The following is a 21,962-nucleotide window of genomic DNA, read 5'->3' as shown; positions in this document are numbered from 1 at the left end:
GAGGCCTCACTCAACCTGCCCTGGTGTACAGAGCAGCCCCAAAGGCTCACATTCCATCCAAAACAAAGTTAACGAATTCATATCTGGCCTCATTTTGTCCTGAAATCTGAAACCAAGACTTCTGGGAATAATTTTTGTAATCCAAGCAGTTATTTTTTTTCTCCCTCTAAATTGTATTAGGTTAATTCAAAATATAAATATCCTCCTTCTCAAATTACGCTTGAACTGGAGATTCTAGGCTTTGGGAGAATGTTAGAACCTCTTTGCAGTTCCCATGATGCTTCCTTAACTTATTCCGTATTAGTGTTCCAAGCCCTCCAGGGTCTCTTCTGTAATCAAAATTAATAGAAGATCAGCATCAGATTACCTAAGCAAACCCTGCTCCCTGTGGACAACGCATAGGGACTAAGGCCTTACCTGCAGCATCTGTAAAATGCTCTTTCAAAGCCCAATGGAGAACACAGCCTCAATAAATACCTCCCCCCAAAGCATTTCCCACAAATTCCTCAAATCAGAATTCTTTACATGTTTTAAAGTTCTTCAAATGTTTAAGAATTCATACAATGCTTAAGGGTCATACTCCTCTGCCTGAATATGAGCTCTTTGACATCAGCATGCAGGCTTCATTATGATGTTTCTACTAATATTTATTGTAATTTTTTTCTAATTATAAATATGTCCTAGCCCTTTGGTCTGTGAAAAATGGGTACATTAAGAGCTAATACCATATCTATTTTTTCCCACTTTCGTGAGTGAAGACAAAGGAGGGTTTTATTCTTCTTATGGCTACATTTGATATTCAGAAAAGTTTACGACAATCAGTAACTAAATTTCATATGTAGCCTAAACTAAAAAGGAAAGGCAGACATTTTTACAAGTTTTAAAATAATTGTAGTAAACTTTATAAGTAGTTCAAAAACCTTATTTTTGGTAAATAAAAATACTTGGTATATAATTAATTTTGAGGCTACTGTATTATTTGGTGAATTTACTTTTTGGTTATTTGGTTTCAGCAAATTGGTTATTAGGCATATTGACGATTCAATTCATGGTGCTATAGTGTCTCAGGCTTCGATGCTAGCACAAGTACAGGATACTTTTACATAAGGCACCCATGGATGTTGATAACTGAGAAAATATAGCAAGACAACATTTGCAGGGGAAAGGCAAGGACTGGATGATGGGGAGAGCATGTGTAAACACTATGGAGATAGGATTCAGATTGGATTTTTCCAGTTAGTAGTCCTTAGTTGAGTGGGAGAAGGATTGGAATGAAACCTGGTTGTGGGAGCTGTGGTAGAAGTCCCAAGTTGCTTTCAAACCTCGTGGTATATGTGGCTCCCTATATGGGTAGACAGGTCCAGGGCACATTGGTGGGGTGAGCTGGGCGCTGAGTGCCCTGCACCAGCCTGACTTAAAGGGTTGGGGCCAGGACAAACACTGAGAGTTGCTTTTCAGTAGTTACATGTCAATCCTTGCAAATTCTCATCCAGCTCCAGATGTCTTGCCTTTCCCCTCCCCTGGGATCATATGGATCTAGGAGAGAGATCACATTATTGTGAATCTATATGGAAGGAAGTCTGGAAACACAGTCCCATTTTAATTGCCATGGAATGTATCTTTTAAAAACTATCTTTGAAATTAAGTAGACACAAGGAGCTACTTTCCTGGGGGACACTTAGGGAGGAGACACAGTCTGTGGATGAATGACACGAGGAAGATACCTCATGCTAAGTCATAGATGAGATGAGACGGGGACAGGGGTTGGGGGTGGGTGGGCACAGAAGCATCCAAAAAAGGGATAAGAATGCAGGAAAAGATGCTAATTTTCAGAGACAAAAGGAAAGAGATGAATGAGAATCACTGACTATTGAACTGGCAAGAACTTAGAGATTAATCAAAACAAAACCTTCCGCCTATAAATGAGGTCAGTACATCACAGAAAGGTTAAGCAAACTGCCCAAGGTCACACAAGGAGTTGGTGGCAGATCCAGGACCCAGGGCTCATGACCCCAGTCCAGCACATCATGAAGGGGATTTAAAGGTACAAAAGGTGGACTCCAGAGAAAGCAGAGGGATTTTCTTGGGATCTGAATTTAAGATTACTTGCCTGGCAAATATAGCAAAGAAAAAGGTAAGAATTAATTGTATTCTCCTTGGAGAAGTTAGGCCTTCCTCACTCACAATCACCCTATGTGAATCCCACCTGCCAAGGAGCAGACTAGGCAGTCAGCATGGAAAGTAGCACTACTTCCCAAGATATCTCAGCCCATTCACGGGAGGTGAGATGATGGTATTTACTTATGACATCATTCATCACTCATGTGGCAGTAATTCTACAAAGTTAAGGAAAGCTTTCATGTGAGAAGCAGAAGGAAAATGAGTTGCTGGGTGTAATGTGTAAATCTGACTTCCCTGGCCATCAGTTTTATACCATGAGGATATTAAATGTTATACAAGAAAATGCCAACCTGTGGAATCTCACTGTGGGTATTACACTGAGTTTGGATGACACCCTCTGCATTGTCATATCCCCAGTGTCTTCCAATTTGTTCCAACCCAACCTGAGACCAAATTCCCACTGATCATTGACAGCTAATGGTCTGCCAATGCTTTCAGGGGCCATTGTGGCTGACATAATCCTACTAACATTCACCTGTGTCAGGAAAAGAACCAACAATCTGGATAACAGTCCGTTAAGCTACATTTAATGGATGGGAGGAACAAACTCTGGAAATAAAACTCTTCACCAAGAACATAAACTCAAAAGCAATGTACATGGTCTTTTGTGAGATTATAAATTTTATGAAATAATTTTTTCCCGCCCTCCAGATGTGTTCTTAATTTCTTCAATCACCCCAACTAGAGGTCTTTCATAACAAAAACTAATGATACAGTGTCTAATACTCAACATTCCTACCCCAAAACTCTGGGGCAGCAGTTCTCAAAGTGTGGCGCTCAACGAACAGCATCTCCATCACATAGAAATACAAATATTGGGTCTCTTGTTAAATCTTTTTGAATCAAGAACTCTGGGGGGGGGTGGTTGGAGGGTTAGTACTCTGTGTTTTAATAAGTCTCTAGGTGATTCTGAGGCAGTTCAAATTAGAGAACAACTTCTCTGAGGGAAGATGGTACATGATCCTTCTCTCATGAATGAGGGTAAGAGCCCCCAGACAGCCTAAGATTCCTTCAAAGAGTCACAGATTTCCCTGCCCCACTTATGAAAACTTTAGGCAAAATGTTTCTGATTCTTTTAACAAATGTCCTCTGAACTTTGGGGGAAGAAATACACTAAAGAAGAGCCGCATGGCAGTGAAGAGAGGAGGACTTTGCACAGTTGTTAACTGTCCTTCAAGCCATGGAGAAAAGAGAAAATGCCTGCAAGAAAAGCAACAATGAAACCCAGGGGCAACCACCGAATTTGGATGATGGGCTTACTGCACATGGTTGACGGTGGAAAAGTTCTGGAGGTGACACCTTCCGGATGCTGAATTTTAAGGTTCTGGTTTTGGGAGGTTGACACATTGATACTATTTAAGAAGCCATATTATATTTAAGGTAAATTCAGTACGCAAACCTTGAGGAAAGATAACTAAGGCTATTTCTTTGCAAGAGGATTTCTACGTTACCTCTATGAGCTTTGTGTAAGACAAACAAACAAACTAATTAAAAAATAAAACAACACCCTAGCAAGGTTAACTCCAACCTGGGTTTGCATCAATAGATGCTACATTATTATTTACACTAGTGAGTAATAAACTATCAGAGTAAACGGAAACGATCATGAAGGGCTTAAGAGCCTAACATATCTGCATTTAAGTTGCAGCTCCACTATTTACTAGCTAGGTGACATCACTGAATGAGGTACCTCGCTTTATTCAGTCTCAGTTTCCTCAAAAGTAAATAGGGATTGTGGAAGTGCCTACCTCCCAGGGATGCTGTGTTGATGACATGGATTGAGGTACAGTGAGTGCCTAGCCCAGGGGCTGGGCAATGAAAGGGCCTAGAGAAAGTTGGCTGCCGTATTTATTATTTTTATTATTTCTGACTCATTGTCCACTGTATTGGTACATGAAGGAGAAGAAAAATATTGGGATGAATGAAGCAGTTAATCAGCAATGAAAGAAAATGAAGGCACCATATTAAAGAGGTCACCGTGCTGTTCTAGATAGGAAGGGACCATGTCTCTCCTTGGCATGCCCTCTGTTGGGTGCAGCAGGTGAGGGGCTTAGCTCCTGGTCTCCTTTTGGTGAACAGAAATCCAAGGACAGTCTCCAAGCTCACCCAGAAGGAATATTCAGCTTTCTGAACACCCTGCATCTCCGTGGTTTTCCCCCCTCCTCCATCTGCTAAGAACACACAGTTCTGCCTTGAGTGCTCTTGGAGGACGTGAACCGTCATTTGGCATAATTGCTCAGTGCTAAGTCACTTGCTGTGCTTATACCAACTTCATGGCCAATGCCAATTTCTAGCATGCTGAGGGCTGCTATTTTCCTTTCCTAAAGGCCATGAGTCCTGCTGTTTCACATGGCAGAGTGAGAATGTGACAAACTCAGATGGACAGAGCAAGTACCTGTAGACAGCCTTGAGGAGACAGGCTCTGAATAAGTGACTGCCTGCGTGGGTTTGGGGAAGTCACTTTATCTCTTGGGTTTCAGTTGTGGCAAGACAAGAATTGGAACATCTGCCCCAAATTATCCAGAAATCTGATTTGAAATCATTTTTACTAAAAAAATAGTCTTAGAAGACTAAATATTACACACACACACACACACACACACACACACACTGAATCCTGAGACTAAATGAAGTACTCAACAAGCTTGAGGTGAAATTATAAGTTCAGTTTTACTAATTGCCCAGGACAATGGGTGTTCTGTCATAATGTTTTCACCCCTTTTACTTCCACCTTCACTGCTGAAACAATGTTGGTCCCCACAAGTATCAATTCTGCCCACCATTTACCTGATTCTTACCACCTTAATAACAGCTTTCACATTCCTAGTGCTCTCTGTGCCAGGGACCCTGCTAAGTACCTTATACATATTTTCTTGCTCCTCAATATTTCTTGAGGCCCGCATTACTATTATCTCCATTGTGCAAATGAGGAAACTGAGGCTTAACCAGCTGCAGGGATTTGACTCTGAACATAGAACTTGAGAGCCTTTGAGCTGTCTCCATAGCCTGTACCCATGAGCATTACAGAGCAGTGAGAATGTGACATTCCTATGGCTGTTCAACAGCTCCCACACGCAGCCGTTCCCTGCCTGACGAGCAGTCCAAGGAAAAGGAATCTTCTTTCACCACTGGAGTTAGAAGGAAGGAAAATGTCGATGGTTTTTCTTTTTGCTCCATCATACTAGAGAGCACAATTTAGAAAAAAAGAGAAAACTCCCATTCATGCCCAACGTCACAATCTGTGAATCTATGAAGGGCAACAGAGTACTATGTTGCCTGCCTTTTACAAAGTTCTCATTACAAATTCATTTGACAGGTAAGTTAGTTACTCTACACACAGAAAACACTGAACAAAGGGTTTTGATTTACAGACAACATCAAGTTCACACTTTTATCTGAAAGTGGAGATGTCCTTACATACTCAATGATTTTTAAAAAATCCCTTTATGACTTGTGCATAGGTGGCAGGTTCAATGAATTTCTCTCCAAACATAAAATATAAAACAGTCTCTTTGAGGAATCTCACCCACTTCCATGCCACCAACTACCATCTAGAGGGAGTCAGCTCCTCATCTGTCATCTCCAGATCTATGTGTTCAGCCACCAACTGACAACCTTCTCTGGTTTCTCCACACACAGCCTGACCTTAACATCACCCTCTATTCCCCAACTCACTCGTCAACCAAATGGCTCCTCCAGTGACATAAGCCAAGTGTCTGAAAGCTCCTCCTCCCGTACCCAGTCTCCATGACTTGTTGATTCTGCTCTCGGACTAACTCTTCTCCGGGTCTCTTCTTCTCAATTTCCATCACCACTGCCCTCTTCACCTCTTTCCTGTTATTGCACTAACTTCCCAACAGGTTTCCATGCCTCCACACTCATTCTCTACTATTCACCCTTCATGGGAATGCCAAAGTGATTTTTCTAATACATACATCAGATCTCGTTCTTCCCCTAGTTGAAACTGTATCGTTCAGGGCCTCCAGTGCACCAAGCTCTCCAAACTTTAAAGAGACATACTTCAAAGCTTCATGGTCTAGGGCCTCCTCTCCTGTCTAGCTCCTTTATCCCTGTCCCATGCTCACGTGATTATCCAGTCATGCTGAGTCACTTCGAGTTCTCTCTTATTCTCCTGCTCCTGTGTCTTTGTGTGTGCCAGTCATTTTGCCAGTTCAGTCCTTGTTTCTGTTCTCTGCTGGTGCATTCCTACTCATCCTTAGAGATTCAGGTCCAGAGTCATCTTTCTTACGAGGCTTCCCTGATTCCCTTTAGGCAGAGATACATCTTTTCCCCATAGCCTCTGAAAAACATCTCTATTGGAGCAGTGAGTAATATGCATTTTGATTGTTTATGTACCAGTCTGAATCTCCCAGCTAATCATAAGCTCCTCTGGGGCAGGCTCTCTGTCTTTTTCATCTGTGCCTCTAGTGCCTAGCATGGTACTTGGCATATCCTGGGCTCTTGTTAAATGCTTGTTGTAGAAATGAATAAATGAATGAATGAAACTTACCATGTTAATAAAAAGTTCGTATTGATCTGAAAATTTCAAAGTTAACTAATCAATAAATTTGACTTAAGCACTTGTGATAAGTAAAGCATGGTGTTGCATGAGACACACCAAAGCACTGCATGTGGTTTTAAAAAACTTGTAATCCAGCTGTGGGAACCAGATAATTTTATATAAGATAATTTTAGAGATTGATTTGAATAAGATAATTTTAGAGATTGATTTGAATAAACTGATGAAAGGGAACTTCTCAAGACAATGCAGAATGGGTTGCTAAAAAAACGAAATAGAGATAAGTTATGGGATCTTGGAGTTTGAAAAGGTCGTTCTATGGAATGAACATCTCGATCAGTTAGAATTCCATGCAGCAAGTGGTAAAAAGAATTAGCGCATAGTGATTTAAGTAATAAAGGGAATCTACTGGCTGAAATTTCCATGGAAGGCTGGCTTTAGACAAGACTCTATCTAGCCTGCAAATATTATCTGATTTATCTCCATTTTTCTGTTCCTCCCTTTTGAGGTATCAGCTTTTGTTCCTCTTTGACCACATATTATCATGTCATCACCCCCTCCTCTTCTTCCCCTGCAGCTCTCCCCTTGAAGGGTACCATTTCCAGAACTTTCTTTCCCAGAAGACTTCAGCTAATATATATTTGCATCTTATTATCTCTGATTAGTTACATACCCTTCCCTGAACCAATCACTGGGGCCACAAAAATAGGATATTGTAATTGAGTTAAGCCAACGAGTGCCCACTTCTAAAGTGTGGGAAAGATCAATCCTACCAATCACAGGGCTGGTAATATGAGAGGGTGGTTGACAAAGAATGTACAAGACACCCAGAGAGGCTGGCATGTCACCTGTGGTAGAGCAGTGTGGCTTGGGAAACATGGCTTAAGGCTACCCTGAACTTGCTGCTCATTTGCTTCGCCTAAGCCATAATGCCAGATCTCAGAACTTGTGGCCTTCCACATTATCTTTCCCTAAATCATGGGAGAAGAAAGAGCTCCGGATGAAGGATCAGAAGCTCCTGACTGCTGGTCTTGCTCTGTGAAGACAGTGGATCTTTCTGATCCTCAGTTTCCTCAACTATCAAATGTGGGTGATGACATCTATCCTCCCAGAATTATCAAGAGAGTCACATGAAATTATCAGTATGGAAGCTCTTTCAAAAGTGTCAAAGTATATTTATAAAGGACTATTTATAATCTCATCCTCAGTGCTCACTTCGACATATTTCCTTATCTGGAGAGACTAAGAAAATTAGGCCAGTGTACTCCCCCAGTTTCCATTTTCTCATCCTTTTTCAGACAGCCCGGTCATCTTTCAGTTTCTCATTTGCTCTATGTCAATTATGATGCTTTTAGCTCAAGGAACGGAAAATCCCATCCCAAAGGGCTTTAACAGTAGGACGTTTTATTCTCTTATAACTACTCCACAGCGAGGGTAGCCTCCAGGTACAGTGTGACAGGCCCAGGCCTGCATATCTTTTGGGTCTGACCTTCCCTAAGGGTTGCTCTCGTCCTTAACAGAGCTGCAATGTGGCTGCAGTGGTTCCAGGAATCACAGGCAGAGAGGAACTCTTTCTTCATGTGTGTCTCTTTTTTTTAGGCTTGGAAATCGTTCCAAGAGAAACTCTTATGTCTTACTGGTTAGAACTGGCTACCCTCCCGCCCCTAAACTAATCTCTTGCAAAGGGAGATGGGATTGATATGATTGACAGAGATTACTCAGGATTGACTCTTGAACTAGGGATAGGGCTATTTTCTACATGGCCACATGGTGGAAAATGACCTGAAAATGATCGGTATCTGACAGCTAAAAGGAGGGCGGAGATTGGCTATTGGGTAGGCAACCAACAGAATCTGTGTAGCAGATGCTGTCAGTGCCTGCTCATATCCCAGGCCCTATGACTTCAGTGCACATCACTGACTTCTGACCACCAGCACCTGTATTTCTTGGCTTCCAAGCTTCTTCTGGTATTTGGAGCTTCCTTTATGGCCCATGCAATAAACCAGAAATGCTGGGAGAGCAATGTTCCCACCCTGGGAACAGCTCTTAATGACTGTTGAGAGTATATATACCGCCAAGTGTATAAATACCCGTTTCCTAATCTCTAGGGTGAGATAACTGTGGTGTTTGCTTTACACTGGCTTCCAGAATTTTCCTAGCAGAATGAAGCTCCAGTTACTCACAGTGGTAGCTGGCTTGACAACACCCTTACAGGCTGCCTTCTTTTTCCTGTCTTACTTTTTTACTTCACAACGGTGTTTCCTTCACCTACTTTCACATACTACCTCAGAGCTGGCTTCTTGGGAAACCCAAACAAAGATACACTGCACCATATGCCAAACTCCTTCTTGGATCCAGAGGCTTTGTATATAATTTCCCGATCTTCTTGGACTGTGTTTCCTCTTTCTTCTCACCTGAAGCACTGTGGCTCTCCCTTCAGTTTCCGGGTAAATGTCACTTCCCATTGGAAGCCTTCTGTGGCCTCCTTTCCATCTGCCACCACTCTCTTCATATTTGCTCTCCTCTTCTATACTTCTTAACAATGATGATAATGGTTGTAATTTAATTAATTGTTTGTGTGATTATTTGCTTCCCTCTTTATCCCCAACTAGACTGTGAGCTGCTTGAGGGCAGGGACAATGGTTTTGGCTCCTCACGATGTCACGGGCATCTACCACGATGCCTGGCACCAAGCAGAAGGTCTGGAAAGACGAGGCTATGAGAGACTAAAGGTGTAAGTTTTAGGGTCATTGTCATAGACAAAGTGACCAAAGCTTTGGATGAAAAAGATCTTTATTCACATGCCTTCTCCATGCATCTACATTTATTTCTCAGGACAGAAGAGAACTTTTATCCATAAGGGAAGCTCATCATCTAAGAGAATCTTGGCTCATTTATATATACAAAAGATGTCATTTTAACCTATTCATTTTATTTATATATCACAGAATTCTACCTCAAATCCACCATTCATCTATTTACTCATTTATTTATTTATTCATTCATTCATTCAATGCCTACTTATTGGACACTGTACCTGGCAAGACCCTAGAATTATCTGCCATCACTTTTTCAAAAAGTCATGAGAGAGATTATATTTATGAAGAATATGCCAGGTTCTCTGTCTGCCTCCACTCAGCTGTACTTCCACATTGGGCTTTTGGATTTCATTAAAGCAACAAGAAACAATCCTACGAAAGTAATTACTGTATTTGCTGGAAAATAGTAACTTAGGACATTGTCTATTTTGTCACTCAGTGCTCACATAAGAGAAATTTAGTGATAAGTTTCATAAGGCAAGGTAAAAACAAACAAACAAACAAACAAACATGCACATGTGCCATTTCGTTGACAGGCAGAATCTTTTTTAATAATCTCTACATCAAATCCTTACCTCTGCACTGGACTGAGGCAGGTTTTGCAGAGCTTGAGGCTCATAAAATTTGGAATCCTTCTTTAAGAAAACAGTACAAAACTACAGAAAAAAATGGGACACAGAGCCTTGGAAGGGGTCCACACAAGAAACGCGCTCTGAAGTTTAAGCTTCACTGATTTCACAGTAAATCAGCATCTGACCTTGATTCAGTGAAACTGGTTTCCACTGCCCCTTATTCCCGCCACGGTTATTCTGGCTGCTATGCCTTATTTACCTTGCTTTCTTATTTGAAAAGCCTCCCTCTTTCTTCTTCAATCCCTGGACCTTATTTTTTCAAAGTTTGATTTCACAATGCCTTCTTTGATTCTACCCAGCAGAAAGATCTCCCTTCCCCAAAGGTCCACAACACTATGAATAGAGCTCAGGATATTCTGTCTCACTATGGCTTAAAGACCATCAGGAACTGCTCTATTTGAGATGCATATAATGTGCCTTCTCCACTTGGAGTGTCCACTTCTCAGGCACAGGGACCATTTCTTTCTTTAGACCTCCCCTGAGCACCTACTGAAGTCCTGGGTATAGCAGGAAGGGAAGGAAAAAGGAAAGGTGTTATAGAAGCAAAATGATGGGGTTTGAGATGGGGCTGACCTGGTTCAAGTTCTAGCTCTGCCACTTTTTAGTGTGGTGCCTTAGGCTTAACCTCTCTGAGTCTTGGTTTTCTCACTGACAAATGGATGTAAAAACGATATTCATTTCAAATCATTGTCATAAAGATTAGGTGAAAGCATTTATTCATTCACCAAATATCTATTTATCCAAATAGCCCTCCTGGGCTACTTTTGGCCCTAGAGGCTTAGAATACGTGTACATGTGAATGAGTAATACTCCCTGTGTGGACTTTCTCATAGTTGAATAGGGAGATAGAAATTTATCATGTATCAGGATAATGCTATAACAGACACACAACCAGAGCAGAGTAAGTGTTCAATAAATAGCTGTTCAGTAAATGAAGGAATTCAGAAGAGAAAATAGTTAATTTTGCAAAATAACTCTTTACATGATTGCAGCATCATTCCTATGTAAATATAATGTTAAATATAATGGATATGACAGTGCGTGGGAAGTCATAAAATACTGCATGTAAAAGAAAACAAAACCAATAAGAGAAAGCAAGGATGGAATGAGAGGAAAGAGAAAAATAAAAAGAAGAAGAAAGGCCCAAATATGGGCAGAGGGAGGAAGGGACCTCTGTTGACCCACCTGGCCCAGCGTGCACTCCATGCTGCCCAGGAAATCAGCCTCCTTCAGCCCGTTGTGATTGCTGCTGATGTCATGAACTTCAAACCGCAAGCGTTGCACCTCTTCAAAGTAAAAGTCCACAGTAAACAGTTTTGAATATACTGGGTTTATGCAAGTGCGAATCACTTCTGTTCTGTCAACCTGCAAGAAGAGAGAACGAGAAAACCCACCAGAGATTAGGGCTTTTTTTATTATTAACCTTTAGGCAAATTAATTTTATGGGGCTTTACCTTCTTCCAAAATATACATGCCCTTTGTCCAGTCACCAGGGCAAGCACCCTCAGAGAATGAGCCATGTTTCAAGGAGGAGAATCTTATTAGAGCAATCTGAAGCTTTGTGTATAAAGATTTAGAGCATGGTGTATTGATAGGTAATAGGGTAACAAGATGGATCAATTGTTACTGGATGCCTGGAGCCATAGGATGAGAAAGAGTTTGATAGCTCAGGAGGAAAGAAATTGATAATAGATTAGTGATGTCTGATGGGCATAGTAATGGTAAATGACCATGCAAGTGCCCCATTGTAACCACTCCTACTTTAATATTAGTTTTATAACTCATGATTCCCAGAATAATGAAGTAGAAAGGCCAGGAGAATGGATAACTGTCTTTGGCCTCAAGTATGCCTTTTGTTGGGTTTATAATGTTTACTCAGTCATTTCAATTCCCTGGGCCTCAGTTTCCTCATCAACAAAATGAGGATTAGAGGCTGAAAAGTCCCTTCCTGCTCTAACATTCCATGAGCTATGATTCTCCTTGTCTTCTGTGATAATAGCTTTCCATTTGCTCCTGTCTCCCAGACCCATATCTGCCACTCTCCACTCCACTCTGTACCCCTGGAAGTTAACCTCTTTGGATTGAATTTCCTGGGTTCCCTTGCCTTTTAAGTTCTGGTTGGAGTCAGCCAAAGGAGGGACTTGGCAGGAAGTCACAGAGTGACAGGACAGAGAGGGGCAGGCAGTGGATCCATGGCTCTGCACACAGAGTCTGCTGGCAGACTCCTTCCACAGAGCAAACTTTTACTGGGGTTTGGTAGCATAGTACCCCCTCTTTCCTCTCTTCAGACCCTGGGGTGGCAATGACTTCCTGCTGTTGTTATCCCTGATGTCCTAGATGCCTCACTAACCTTTGTTGGCTCCCTTATCCCATGCCCCTGAAAACAGCCCCTCTGTAAAGAGTTTAACCCTTTAGGTGAAACTCTCTATGTATGCCATCTGTTTTTTGCTGACACCCTTACCACTAAGGTTCTTTTCTTCTGTGCCTGTCACATGTAAAAATACATAACACCATTTATATGCTGGGAAGCCTTAAGGACCAAGTTACTGATAACCCAAGATCTTACAGTATCTCTCAACTGGAGATATCCATCACTCGTATTTAACAAATCAACTGGAGCTTACATACATTGTTGGCTTTCGAATAAAAACATGGTTTATTGAATACTTCCCAAGTGTCATTTATTAGCATAAAATGGGAAAATAATTTCCTCCACTTTCATTAGCATATAGGGAAATAGCCTCTCAATAAAATGAAGGGAAGACAATTTTGACCATATGCACATGCATGTTTCCCAGTAAAGGAAGTGAATTTGGTACTTGCTGTAGCCTCCCCTGATATTCTTGAGTTCAGTAATTTGTCCCTGGCCCAGGCCCTTCCTCTGCGCCCCATGTGAAAGGGTTGTCCTGTAAGGAATACCTCTTGCTATTCCTGACGGGATGGTCAATCCAGGTTGCAAAGAGAAGCAGAATATAGTTACGGTTATGTCCCTGTCCAATAGATAGAAAACCAAATCCCAGCCTACTATTTATTAGCATTTATAAAAGCTATTGTTCAAAACAAATAGATGCAGGTAACAGTTTAGTGGTTACCAGAGGGTAAGGGAGTAGAGGGGAGGTAGAAGAGAGTAAAGGGGGTCAAATATATGGTGACTGATGAAAGGAGATTTAACTTTGGGTGGTGAACACACATGCAATATATAGATGATGTATTATACAATTGCACACTTGAAACCTATATAATTTTATTAACCAATATCACCCAAATAAATTTAATAAAAAACATTTTTAAAAAAGCTATTGGTCAGACCAATGGTTATTTGATAATTTTGGCTTCACTTGAATACTCAGCTTCTATTTGAGCTGAATTGTACATTCTTATACATAACGTTCATTTTGGCGGACAGGACTGAATACGAGGTATAACAATTAAGTTCATGAACTCATCTTAGAAAAAGTTGCTGAATATCACTGTGGTCACCTTCCAAGTACTCCCCTTGGGAAGTCGTGCACTGACGCCAGCACCTAGTCCACCATTCAAAGAAATTTTGGAACTATTTCAGGAGTGGCCATCAGAGCTGTCGTGGTATTACCCTTGACGTCCTGAATGTCATCAAAATGTCTTCCTTTCAATCTTTCCTTTATCTTCAGGTAAAGAAAGAAGTCATTGGGGGCCAGATCAGGTGAGTAAGGAGGGTGTTCCAATACAGTTATTTGCTTACTGGCTAAAAACTCCCTCACAGACAGTGCCGTGTGAGCTGGTGCATTGTCGTGATGCAAGAGCCATGAATTGCTGGCAAAAAGTTCAGGTCGTCTAACTTTTTCATGCAGCCTTTTCAGTACTTCTAAATAATAAACTTGGTTAACTCTTTGTCCAGCTGGTACAAATTCATAATGAATAATTCCTCTGATATCAAAAAAGTTAGCAATAATGTTGAAACAAAGTTCATGGACTTAATTGGCAGATCTTGTATGTCATTGACTGATTGTGTGGGTACAAAGATTTACTGTATGCACATTTCTTTTTTGGGGGGGCGTTGTTAAGAGATTATGGTTTTGAATAATAGTATAAATCAGATGTCAGAAATTGGTTTTCAGATTTTTTTTGGGTAAATACCCAGGAGAGGGATTGCTGGGTCATATGGTAATTCTATTCTTAATTTATTTATGGTGGCCAAGACATGGAAACAACCAGTGTCCTTTGATAGATGAATGGATAAAGAAGATGTGGTATATACACACAATGGAATACTATTCTGACATTAGAAAAGATGAAATAGTGCCATTTGCAACAACATGGATAGATCTTGAGATTATTATGTTAAGTGAAATAAGTCAGACAGAAAAAGTCAAAAACCATATGATTTAACTGATATGTGGGATATAAAACTGAAAACAACAAAGGAACAAGACAAAAAAATAGAAAAACAAAAACTCATAGACACAGACAATAGTTTAGTGGTTACCAAAGAGTATGAGGGGAGGGGAGGTGAGTGGTAGACGAGGGTAAAATGGATCAAATATATGGTGATGAAAGAAGAACTAACTCTGTGTGGTGAACACACAATATAACATATAGATGATATATTATGGAATTGTACACTTGAAACCTATGTAACTTTACTAACCATTGTCACCCCAATAAACTTTAACTAAAAAGAAAGAGAGAAAGAGGAAGAAAGAAAGGAAGGAAGGAAGGAAGGAAGGAAGGAAGGAAGGAAGGAAGGAAGGAAGGAAGGAAGGAAGGAAGGAAGGAAGAAAGAAAGAAAGGGCACTGGTAGTCTGCAAGTTCGAGCTGACTTGGAGGTGTTTTGTTTGTCTCACATAAAAGAAATTTTCCTTTAATTTGAAAACATACAAGAGAGGGCATTTCTATTGCCCACCCTTTGGGGAAAAAGTCAAAATATCTGGTAACCTGGGGCCACATTCAAACATGACAACAATTGGTAACTGCCCTATTCAGATGGGGCACTCATTCACCAGTTTCCAAGCTCTTCTGCCTTAATGAATTTCCCTGCCTGGCCCCAGAGGCACTTTTGCAACATCTGGTCCAAATTTGTAGCGTAATGAACCGTACAATAAAAGATTTAATTATATTCACGGGGTGTCTTTTGATAGAGGATTTCAAAATAGCTTTCAAGAAGTACATGTATAGGTGAATTTGACATCCTCAAGACAGAAAAGGAAACCTCTCCTTGTGGATGGGAGAATAGAGTCCAAGGCAGCTTTAGATGACAGATACAGGAGATGGAAATTCTATCCAATTCTAGTCTTTCTTTCACTGTTTTAACCACCCCAAATGGCACAAATAGCTGATGTACATTGATCCTGCTACTTTTCTTCTCACTTCTTGATTTTCAAACGATGATGATCCCACATACATATAAAATTAATGTTGGCATTAAGCCACAGAGCCCAGACAGGCTATCCAAGGAAAGCTGCCAGCATGCAACACTGGATGATTGGGTTTTTTGAGGGACATTGACTGGAAAGAAATTAAGCAATACCCATTTGCATTACCAAGATAGGTAATAACCAAAGACAACCTCAGGACCAGTAAGAATCCTAACACCACATAGGCGCTCAGAAAAAGAAGAATGATAGAAGACATGCTCTCAATACTAAATGCACACTTGGAAGGTATTGCAAACCTTTCTGCATTCCCAGCTGTTATAGGAGATGCATTATCTTTGCTGGAGACCGAAGCCAGGTTTAATCTGAGCACCAGAGCCTAGGGTAGCTCATGTTTCTCAGGGAGAGGTGTTAAGGTCAAAGTGATTGTTTCCAAAAGACCATCCACTGACTGGTGTTATTGGCTACATCAGAATCAATCAAGCAGCTTTCTTTAAAACTCAAATTCCTGTTCCCTACTCCCAGCAATTTTGACTCAGTAAGTATAAGATGGGATCCAGAAATCTGTATTTTTAAGGGGGCCCAGGCAATTTTGATGTAGGAATACCAGAGTAAGGGAAGTGAGCAGGGTCTTTCCTTTGCTCTTATTGAGGGTTTTTCCTTCTTTCTTTCTTTTTTTTTTTGTGTGTGTGTCAAGGTTTATTTTAATCTTGCTGGCCTTCTGTTACCCAGTCTGCAGAAAGTGTGCTTAATCTCCTCTCCTCCGTAGTTGTAATGACTGATATACTTATGTTGCTTCGTAGTCTGCAGAATATGCTCACTCCATTTTTAATTTGATTCTTATAGCAATAATGTGATACAACTGTACGCTATTTTTCTATATGAGAAAAATCAAGATCAAATATCAGCACAAAGTATTAGATGACAGAGTGGGCACTTGAACTCATGCCTTCTGTCCTCAAAACCTGAACTATTTTCCTTAATTTGAGTTTACTCATGAACACCCCTTGAAAGAAATGAAAAATGCAGCTAGGTTATGGCCTGATGGTGATAGAATCAATCACTGAATACTGCTTTTGATGAGATGCTGTCTTAAAAATTTAATCTAAAACATTTTTTCAGCGCAACATTAAAGTTTATAATAGATAGTACTTATGGAAGGCCTGCTATGTCATATGCATTATTCAGGTTTAATTGACATATAATAAGCCATATCTATTTTAAGTGTGAAAATCAGTAAGTTTTGACATATGTATATACGTGTGAAGCCATCACCACAATCAAGACAGTGAACATAATCATTATCCCCCCAAAGTTTTCTCACGCCCCTCTGTAACTCCTTCCTGTCACCCCTTCGTGCCTCCTGTTCCCAAGCAAGTATTTTGAGATTTATTATTGTTATGTGCATCAATGGTTCATCTATTTTATTGCTGAGCAATATTCCATTGATGGACATTTGGATTGTTTGCAGTATGGCTATTACACATAACATTGCCATGAATATTCCTGTACAAGCATTTGGATGGACATATATTTCTTCTTCTCTTGTGGAAATACCTAGGGGTGAAATCAGTGTATGTTTTACTTTTTAAATTCTAATAGGTGTGTAGCTGTAACTCATTGTAGTTTTAATTTTTACTTTTTTAATTACTAATGTTGTTGAGCAGCTTTTCATATGCTTATTTGCCATCTGAATACATTTGTTGGTAAAGTGTCCATGGTAAAGAGAGTGACAGGAACTCTCTTTTCATCCTCTCACAACATTATGAGGTAGGTACTATTATTATCCCCTTACTGGGAGGAAGAGAGATGCTGTAACGTTCCCAATTTCACATAGCGTGCAAGAGGTAGGATTTGAACCTAGGTAGTTAAGCTCATGACTCTGTGTGTTTCACCTCTATTCTCTATAATCACGCAAATGTGAAGCTTTTGTGCCTAAACCTACTGCTCAGAGTAACGCACAAGCCAAACAACAGATGTAAAATGAGGAAGTGATGAGGAGAATCATTGAAAGAGCATGCGGTTGTGTCTCTAAAGAGCTGGTTTGTCCACTGGGCATACTGGTCATGCAGTGGGGGTCGTGAACACTGCCCAGATTGGTGTGTGTAGGGGGAAAGGTCAGTACGTCATTAAGAAGCAGTTTAAGACTATGCACAGAATGGCTGCCTTGGGCTTCTAAGGGCTGGAACTGCCGTAGGCAAAGGAGGAGAGGTTGTTGAGAGGTGAGCAGTAAACAATGTGAATGTTAGTGGGAAGAAGGTGAAGGCGGAGACCAAAAGTGATGCCCGTCACTGAACAGTTTAAGGTTTCCTGGAGAAGTACAAGCCCTTCATCCAAGGGTAATAGGAGCTGGTAAAGAATGACATCATGGGCCAGAGAGAGACATGAGGGCCCCCAGGGCAAGCTTCTGATTAGGTGATATGCCTTCCAACTGATGTTCTTTAAATATTTCCTCAATATCTCTTTAGTGAGGGTGGGAAGAAATTAATTTTCTCTGAATAAAGAATAGATAGCTTTCTCTATGCTCAAAAGTAGAAGATTTATTACAGAAAAAAATCTCAAACCACATAACTTCCAAAGGGGCATATTAAACCACATAAAATTTCGATAATAAAATCAAATCACCGAGACACCAGAAATAGCATTATTCAATTTCCGGGTTTCAGTTGCTTGTGGCTGCTGATTTCAAGGGACTGCCCTATGCCTGCCACAAACAAATTGTGAGTCTCAAAATCCCTCAACAGAGATAGGTTGGTGCTAGTGAGATAGGGCTTTTATTTTCAATTCAAGTGAATTCTCTACTTTAATAGGACTAAAACTCAGACATTTTGCTGGGTATATTATATAAAAAGTGGCATGTGGAAAAGAGTTTACTGGTGCCATTGCTGTAATCTGCCTCCAAGTGGAGGTTGCATCATTTCTGGCTGCCTGGCTGACCTACATGGACTGGGGGTTCCTGCTCATCAGTGTTTAAAACCGAACACATGCCTGATATTGGGAGCCTTTGCTTCTCCTTAACTTGTCATAAAACCCAGGGCAGAAGCTGACCTTGCACCTTGATGTGTATCCAGCTTAGTGGTTCTCAATAGGGGCAATACTCCCCCAGGGCGTAATTTGGAAATGTGTAGGGGCATTTTGGGTTGGCGCAATAATGGGGTGACATCTCTGGATGCTAAATATCCTACACTGTGGATGTTAGTCCTGATTGACGCCGAACTACACGTCTCTCAAAACTAGTAGTGTCCCCTTAGAGTTCAACCCACTTTCAACCCCAACTGCACAGTGAAACTCCTCCAAGGGCTCTCTGGTTCTCAAAACAATTCACATGAATGGACTTATTAGCCAAGATAGGAATAAAGAGGGAGATCTTCCAGAGAGAAGCTCTAGAAGTCATTCCCTATTTAAAGCAATCACAAAACTTTTGGGGGCAGTAATACATTTCACAGAACTATCTCCTGAGGAAATCACTTTGACTTCTGCCTAGTAAATTATTTCATTCCTTCTTGAAACGGATGGCAAGTTGGGTGGTGACCAATGGTAATGGTACCTTTTTGGCTCAGGCAACGAAAAGGGTGAGAGAAAAAAATGACGCACCTTTATTGTATGACTTCTTACCTTCCTACAGAAGGCACTTTACATATTATCTTCAGTCCTCATTTTCGTCAACTTTAAGACATACTTTTATTTCACAATTTAACATATTCAAAGTAGGGAAAGATGTTATAATTGATAAAATGCCATTATTTAATTGGAAGTATCTTTTCCTTAACTGGTAGTACAAAAAATAGTGCTTCATTTTACCAGTGATTAATTATTTTATAAATGATTCTATTAAATACATCATCCTCATTTTGGAGATGACAAAATAAAACTGCATCAGAAAAGCAGTGACAAGAGCAAGGCTCAACCAGTCTGCCTGAATCCAAAATATATGCTGTTTCTATCACACCACTTGTTATGGGTTAAATAATATCAAAATTTATATGTCGAGATCCTAACCTCCAGTACCTCAGAATGTGACCTTATTTGAAAATAAGATTGTTCTAGAAGTAATGCATGAAAGGTCATAGAAGAGTAGACCCTGATTTGATATGACTGGTATCTTATAAAAGGGGAAATTAGGACAGATATATACACAAGGAGATGCTATCTGAACATGAAGGAAGCGATTACCACCCAAGGAACACCAAAGATTGCCGGCAAACCACCGGAAGCCAGGAGAGAGGCATGGGACAGATTTTTTTCTAGAGCCCTCAGTAGGAACAAACCCTGCCAACACCTTGGTCTGGACTTCTAGCCTCCCAAACGGTGAGGCAATAAGTTTCTGTTGTTTAAGTCAGACTATGGCACTTGGTTATGACTGTCCTAGTACACTAACATGCCATTCTACCTCTCTAGTGATACCGCCAGGCTGGCACCTCTTAGATTTATCTCCAAAAAGGCAGTCTTTTTGGAGCTTACCACCACATGGTAAACATTTACATACTCTAGATATAACTGAAGAAGTAATTCAGAATTACAAACGTCTCATTGATCCATTGAAAACTCCCTTCATCTTCCTGCTATACCATTAACCTGGCTCTCAAGTTACAGGGCCTCTGGGGATGAACCTGCTGGAAAGCCTAGAGCTAGACAGTCCCTTCAGCTCCTGACAGAGCCCTGGGACAGAGCTGTTCAAAGTGGACAGCAGAGTCACATCACCTTGACCAGGAGTGTGGCACAGAAGTAAATGAAATGAGCCTCACCCTATGGTACCTTCAGAGAGCTCTCTAGTGCCATGAGGATGGGTCCAGGGTCTCGCTCTTCCTTTGTTGCCCTCCACAGCCCCTTTAGGCTGCTGGCTCCATTCACACAGAGCCTGAGTCAATCCTGACTGGGTCAGCACATCAGCAGGGGGTCTCAAATGTCTTCCAGTGCTAACCACCTCTGTGTCCTCCACAGCTTTCCTTTTTCCCAATGTGAAAACCCAATTTGTGTGGCTTAGTTTTCTGATTTCTGCTCCATGTCTCATTGCTTTGAGCCCCAGCACACTTAATTTGGGAGTCCTGTCACTCTAGCAGTGCTGTACTATAAAACTTTCTATATAATAGAGATGTTTTATATCTGCACTGTCCAAAATGGCAGCCACCTGCCAGATATGGCTTTCGAACACTTGTAGTGTGGCTAATGGAATTGAGAAATTGAATTTTAAATTCAGTGAGGGTGGAGTCCTCCTGATGGGATTAGTGTCCTTATAAAGGAAACTCCAGAATGCTCCTTTGTCCCTGCTACCACGTGAAGACACAGCGAGAAGGTGGCTGTCTATGAAATAGGAAGACAGCTCTCACCCAAACACCAAATCTGCCAGTGCCTAGATCTGGGACTTCCCAGCCTTCAGAAGAACAAATCCATTTCTATTGTTTATAAGCCACCCAGTCTATGGTATTCTGGTATAGCAACCTGAATGGACTAAGACATCAGGTGATTTAGTTTAAAAATCTACCCAGTTAAAAATCTTTACCGATGTATAGTGAAGTTTGAGAACCAGTTACACGTATATTATTTTAACAACTGTTATGGCTCAGCTCCAAGCTGCACAGATACCAGGAAACAGAAGGCATTGTGCGATCTACTCTGATTGCCATACCCCAACCTTTGGATCAGACTTACTGTATTAGTACATTTCTGCTTGGTTGGAAGCTGCCCCGGTGACTGCTGCTCATTTTGCTACAGGGCATGAAGACTGAATGAAATAACTGCTTTACTAGTTGGTTTATTTGGATGTCTTATCTAACCAAGCACTCCATTACCTGGCATTTGCAGGTTTATGAAACAAGAATTAGTGAATGTGTTGGTTATTGTCCTTTGCATCCCCAGATCTTTCTGCTCTGCTCTGTGTCCCAGCAGACTGGCCTGTATGTATTGCTTCATTCATTTGTGTTTTGTTTTTTGCCAGTATGTCTCCTTCAGCCAATAGGAGGCACCAGCAGGAGATCCGAAAGTGGAAGGAAAAAAGAGGTTGATGTGTTTTTCTTGCCCCACTCCTTGCCCTGTTGCAATTTTGGCAGTGACTATATTCCTCCCCTTACAGACCCTCCTAGAAGCCTCAGTGAGAGCAAAGTTCCAGCTGTCACTGAGTTCTAGGAAGAACACTTCTGCCTGCCCATTAGGCCCAGTGGTAGGCCTCCCACTACTGCCAGTCCCAGAGCACGTCAGCCTCCCTGCTGAGTCCTTTAACTTTGCCCACACATTTCTAAGTGGTCCTTTTATTAACATTTCTTTTTCAGCCTCAACCCTGATGGCTTCTGCAATGTTCTTACAAAAGGCCCAAGATACTGCAAAACCTGGACGAGCCTTCTGAATCCAAAGGTCAGAAGAAATTGTGTCTAGTCTGGTGACTCATGAGGAATGAAATATATGGTCATTTAAGACTTTGAAAACTGGTAATCCATATGGGATTCATGTGGTATGTTCTTTTACT

At 41.0% G+C, this 21,962-nt stretch overlaps 1 protein-coding gene across 5 annotated transcripts in view; it reads right to left on the bottom strand.

The window, feature by feature from the left end:
- CPNE4 (copine 4) overlaps positions 1 to 21,962 on the bottom strand; it is a 389,988-nt gene that overhangs the window by 118,738 nt on the left and 249,288 nt on the right. For all 5 annotated transcript variants that reach the window (XM_081072347.1, XM_081072344.1, XM_081072345.1 and 2 more), the window contains exon 3: positions 11,337 to 11,516. In XM_081072347.1, the coding sequence (XP_080928473.1) occupies positions 11,337 to 11,516 (180 nt within the window). The remainder of the gene's footprint in view (positions 1 to 11,336; positions 11,517 to 21,962) is intronic.

This window comes from Rhinolophus hipposideros (assembly GCF_964194185.1).
Source record: "Rhinolophus hipposideros genome assembly, chromosome: 14".
Classification (NCBI taxonomy): domain Eukaryota; kingdom Metazoa; phylum Chordata; class Mammalia; order Chiroptera; family Rhinolophidae; genus Rhinolophus; species Rhinolophus hipposideros.
The sequence above is the reverse complement of the archived record's forward strand: the minus strand, read 5'-3'. Positions and strand labels throughout refer to the sequence as shown.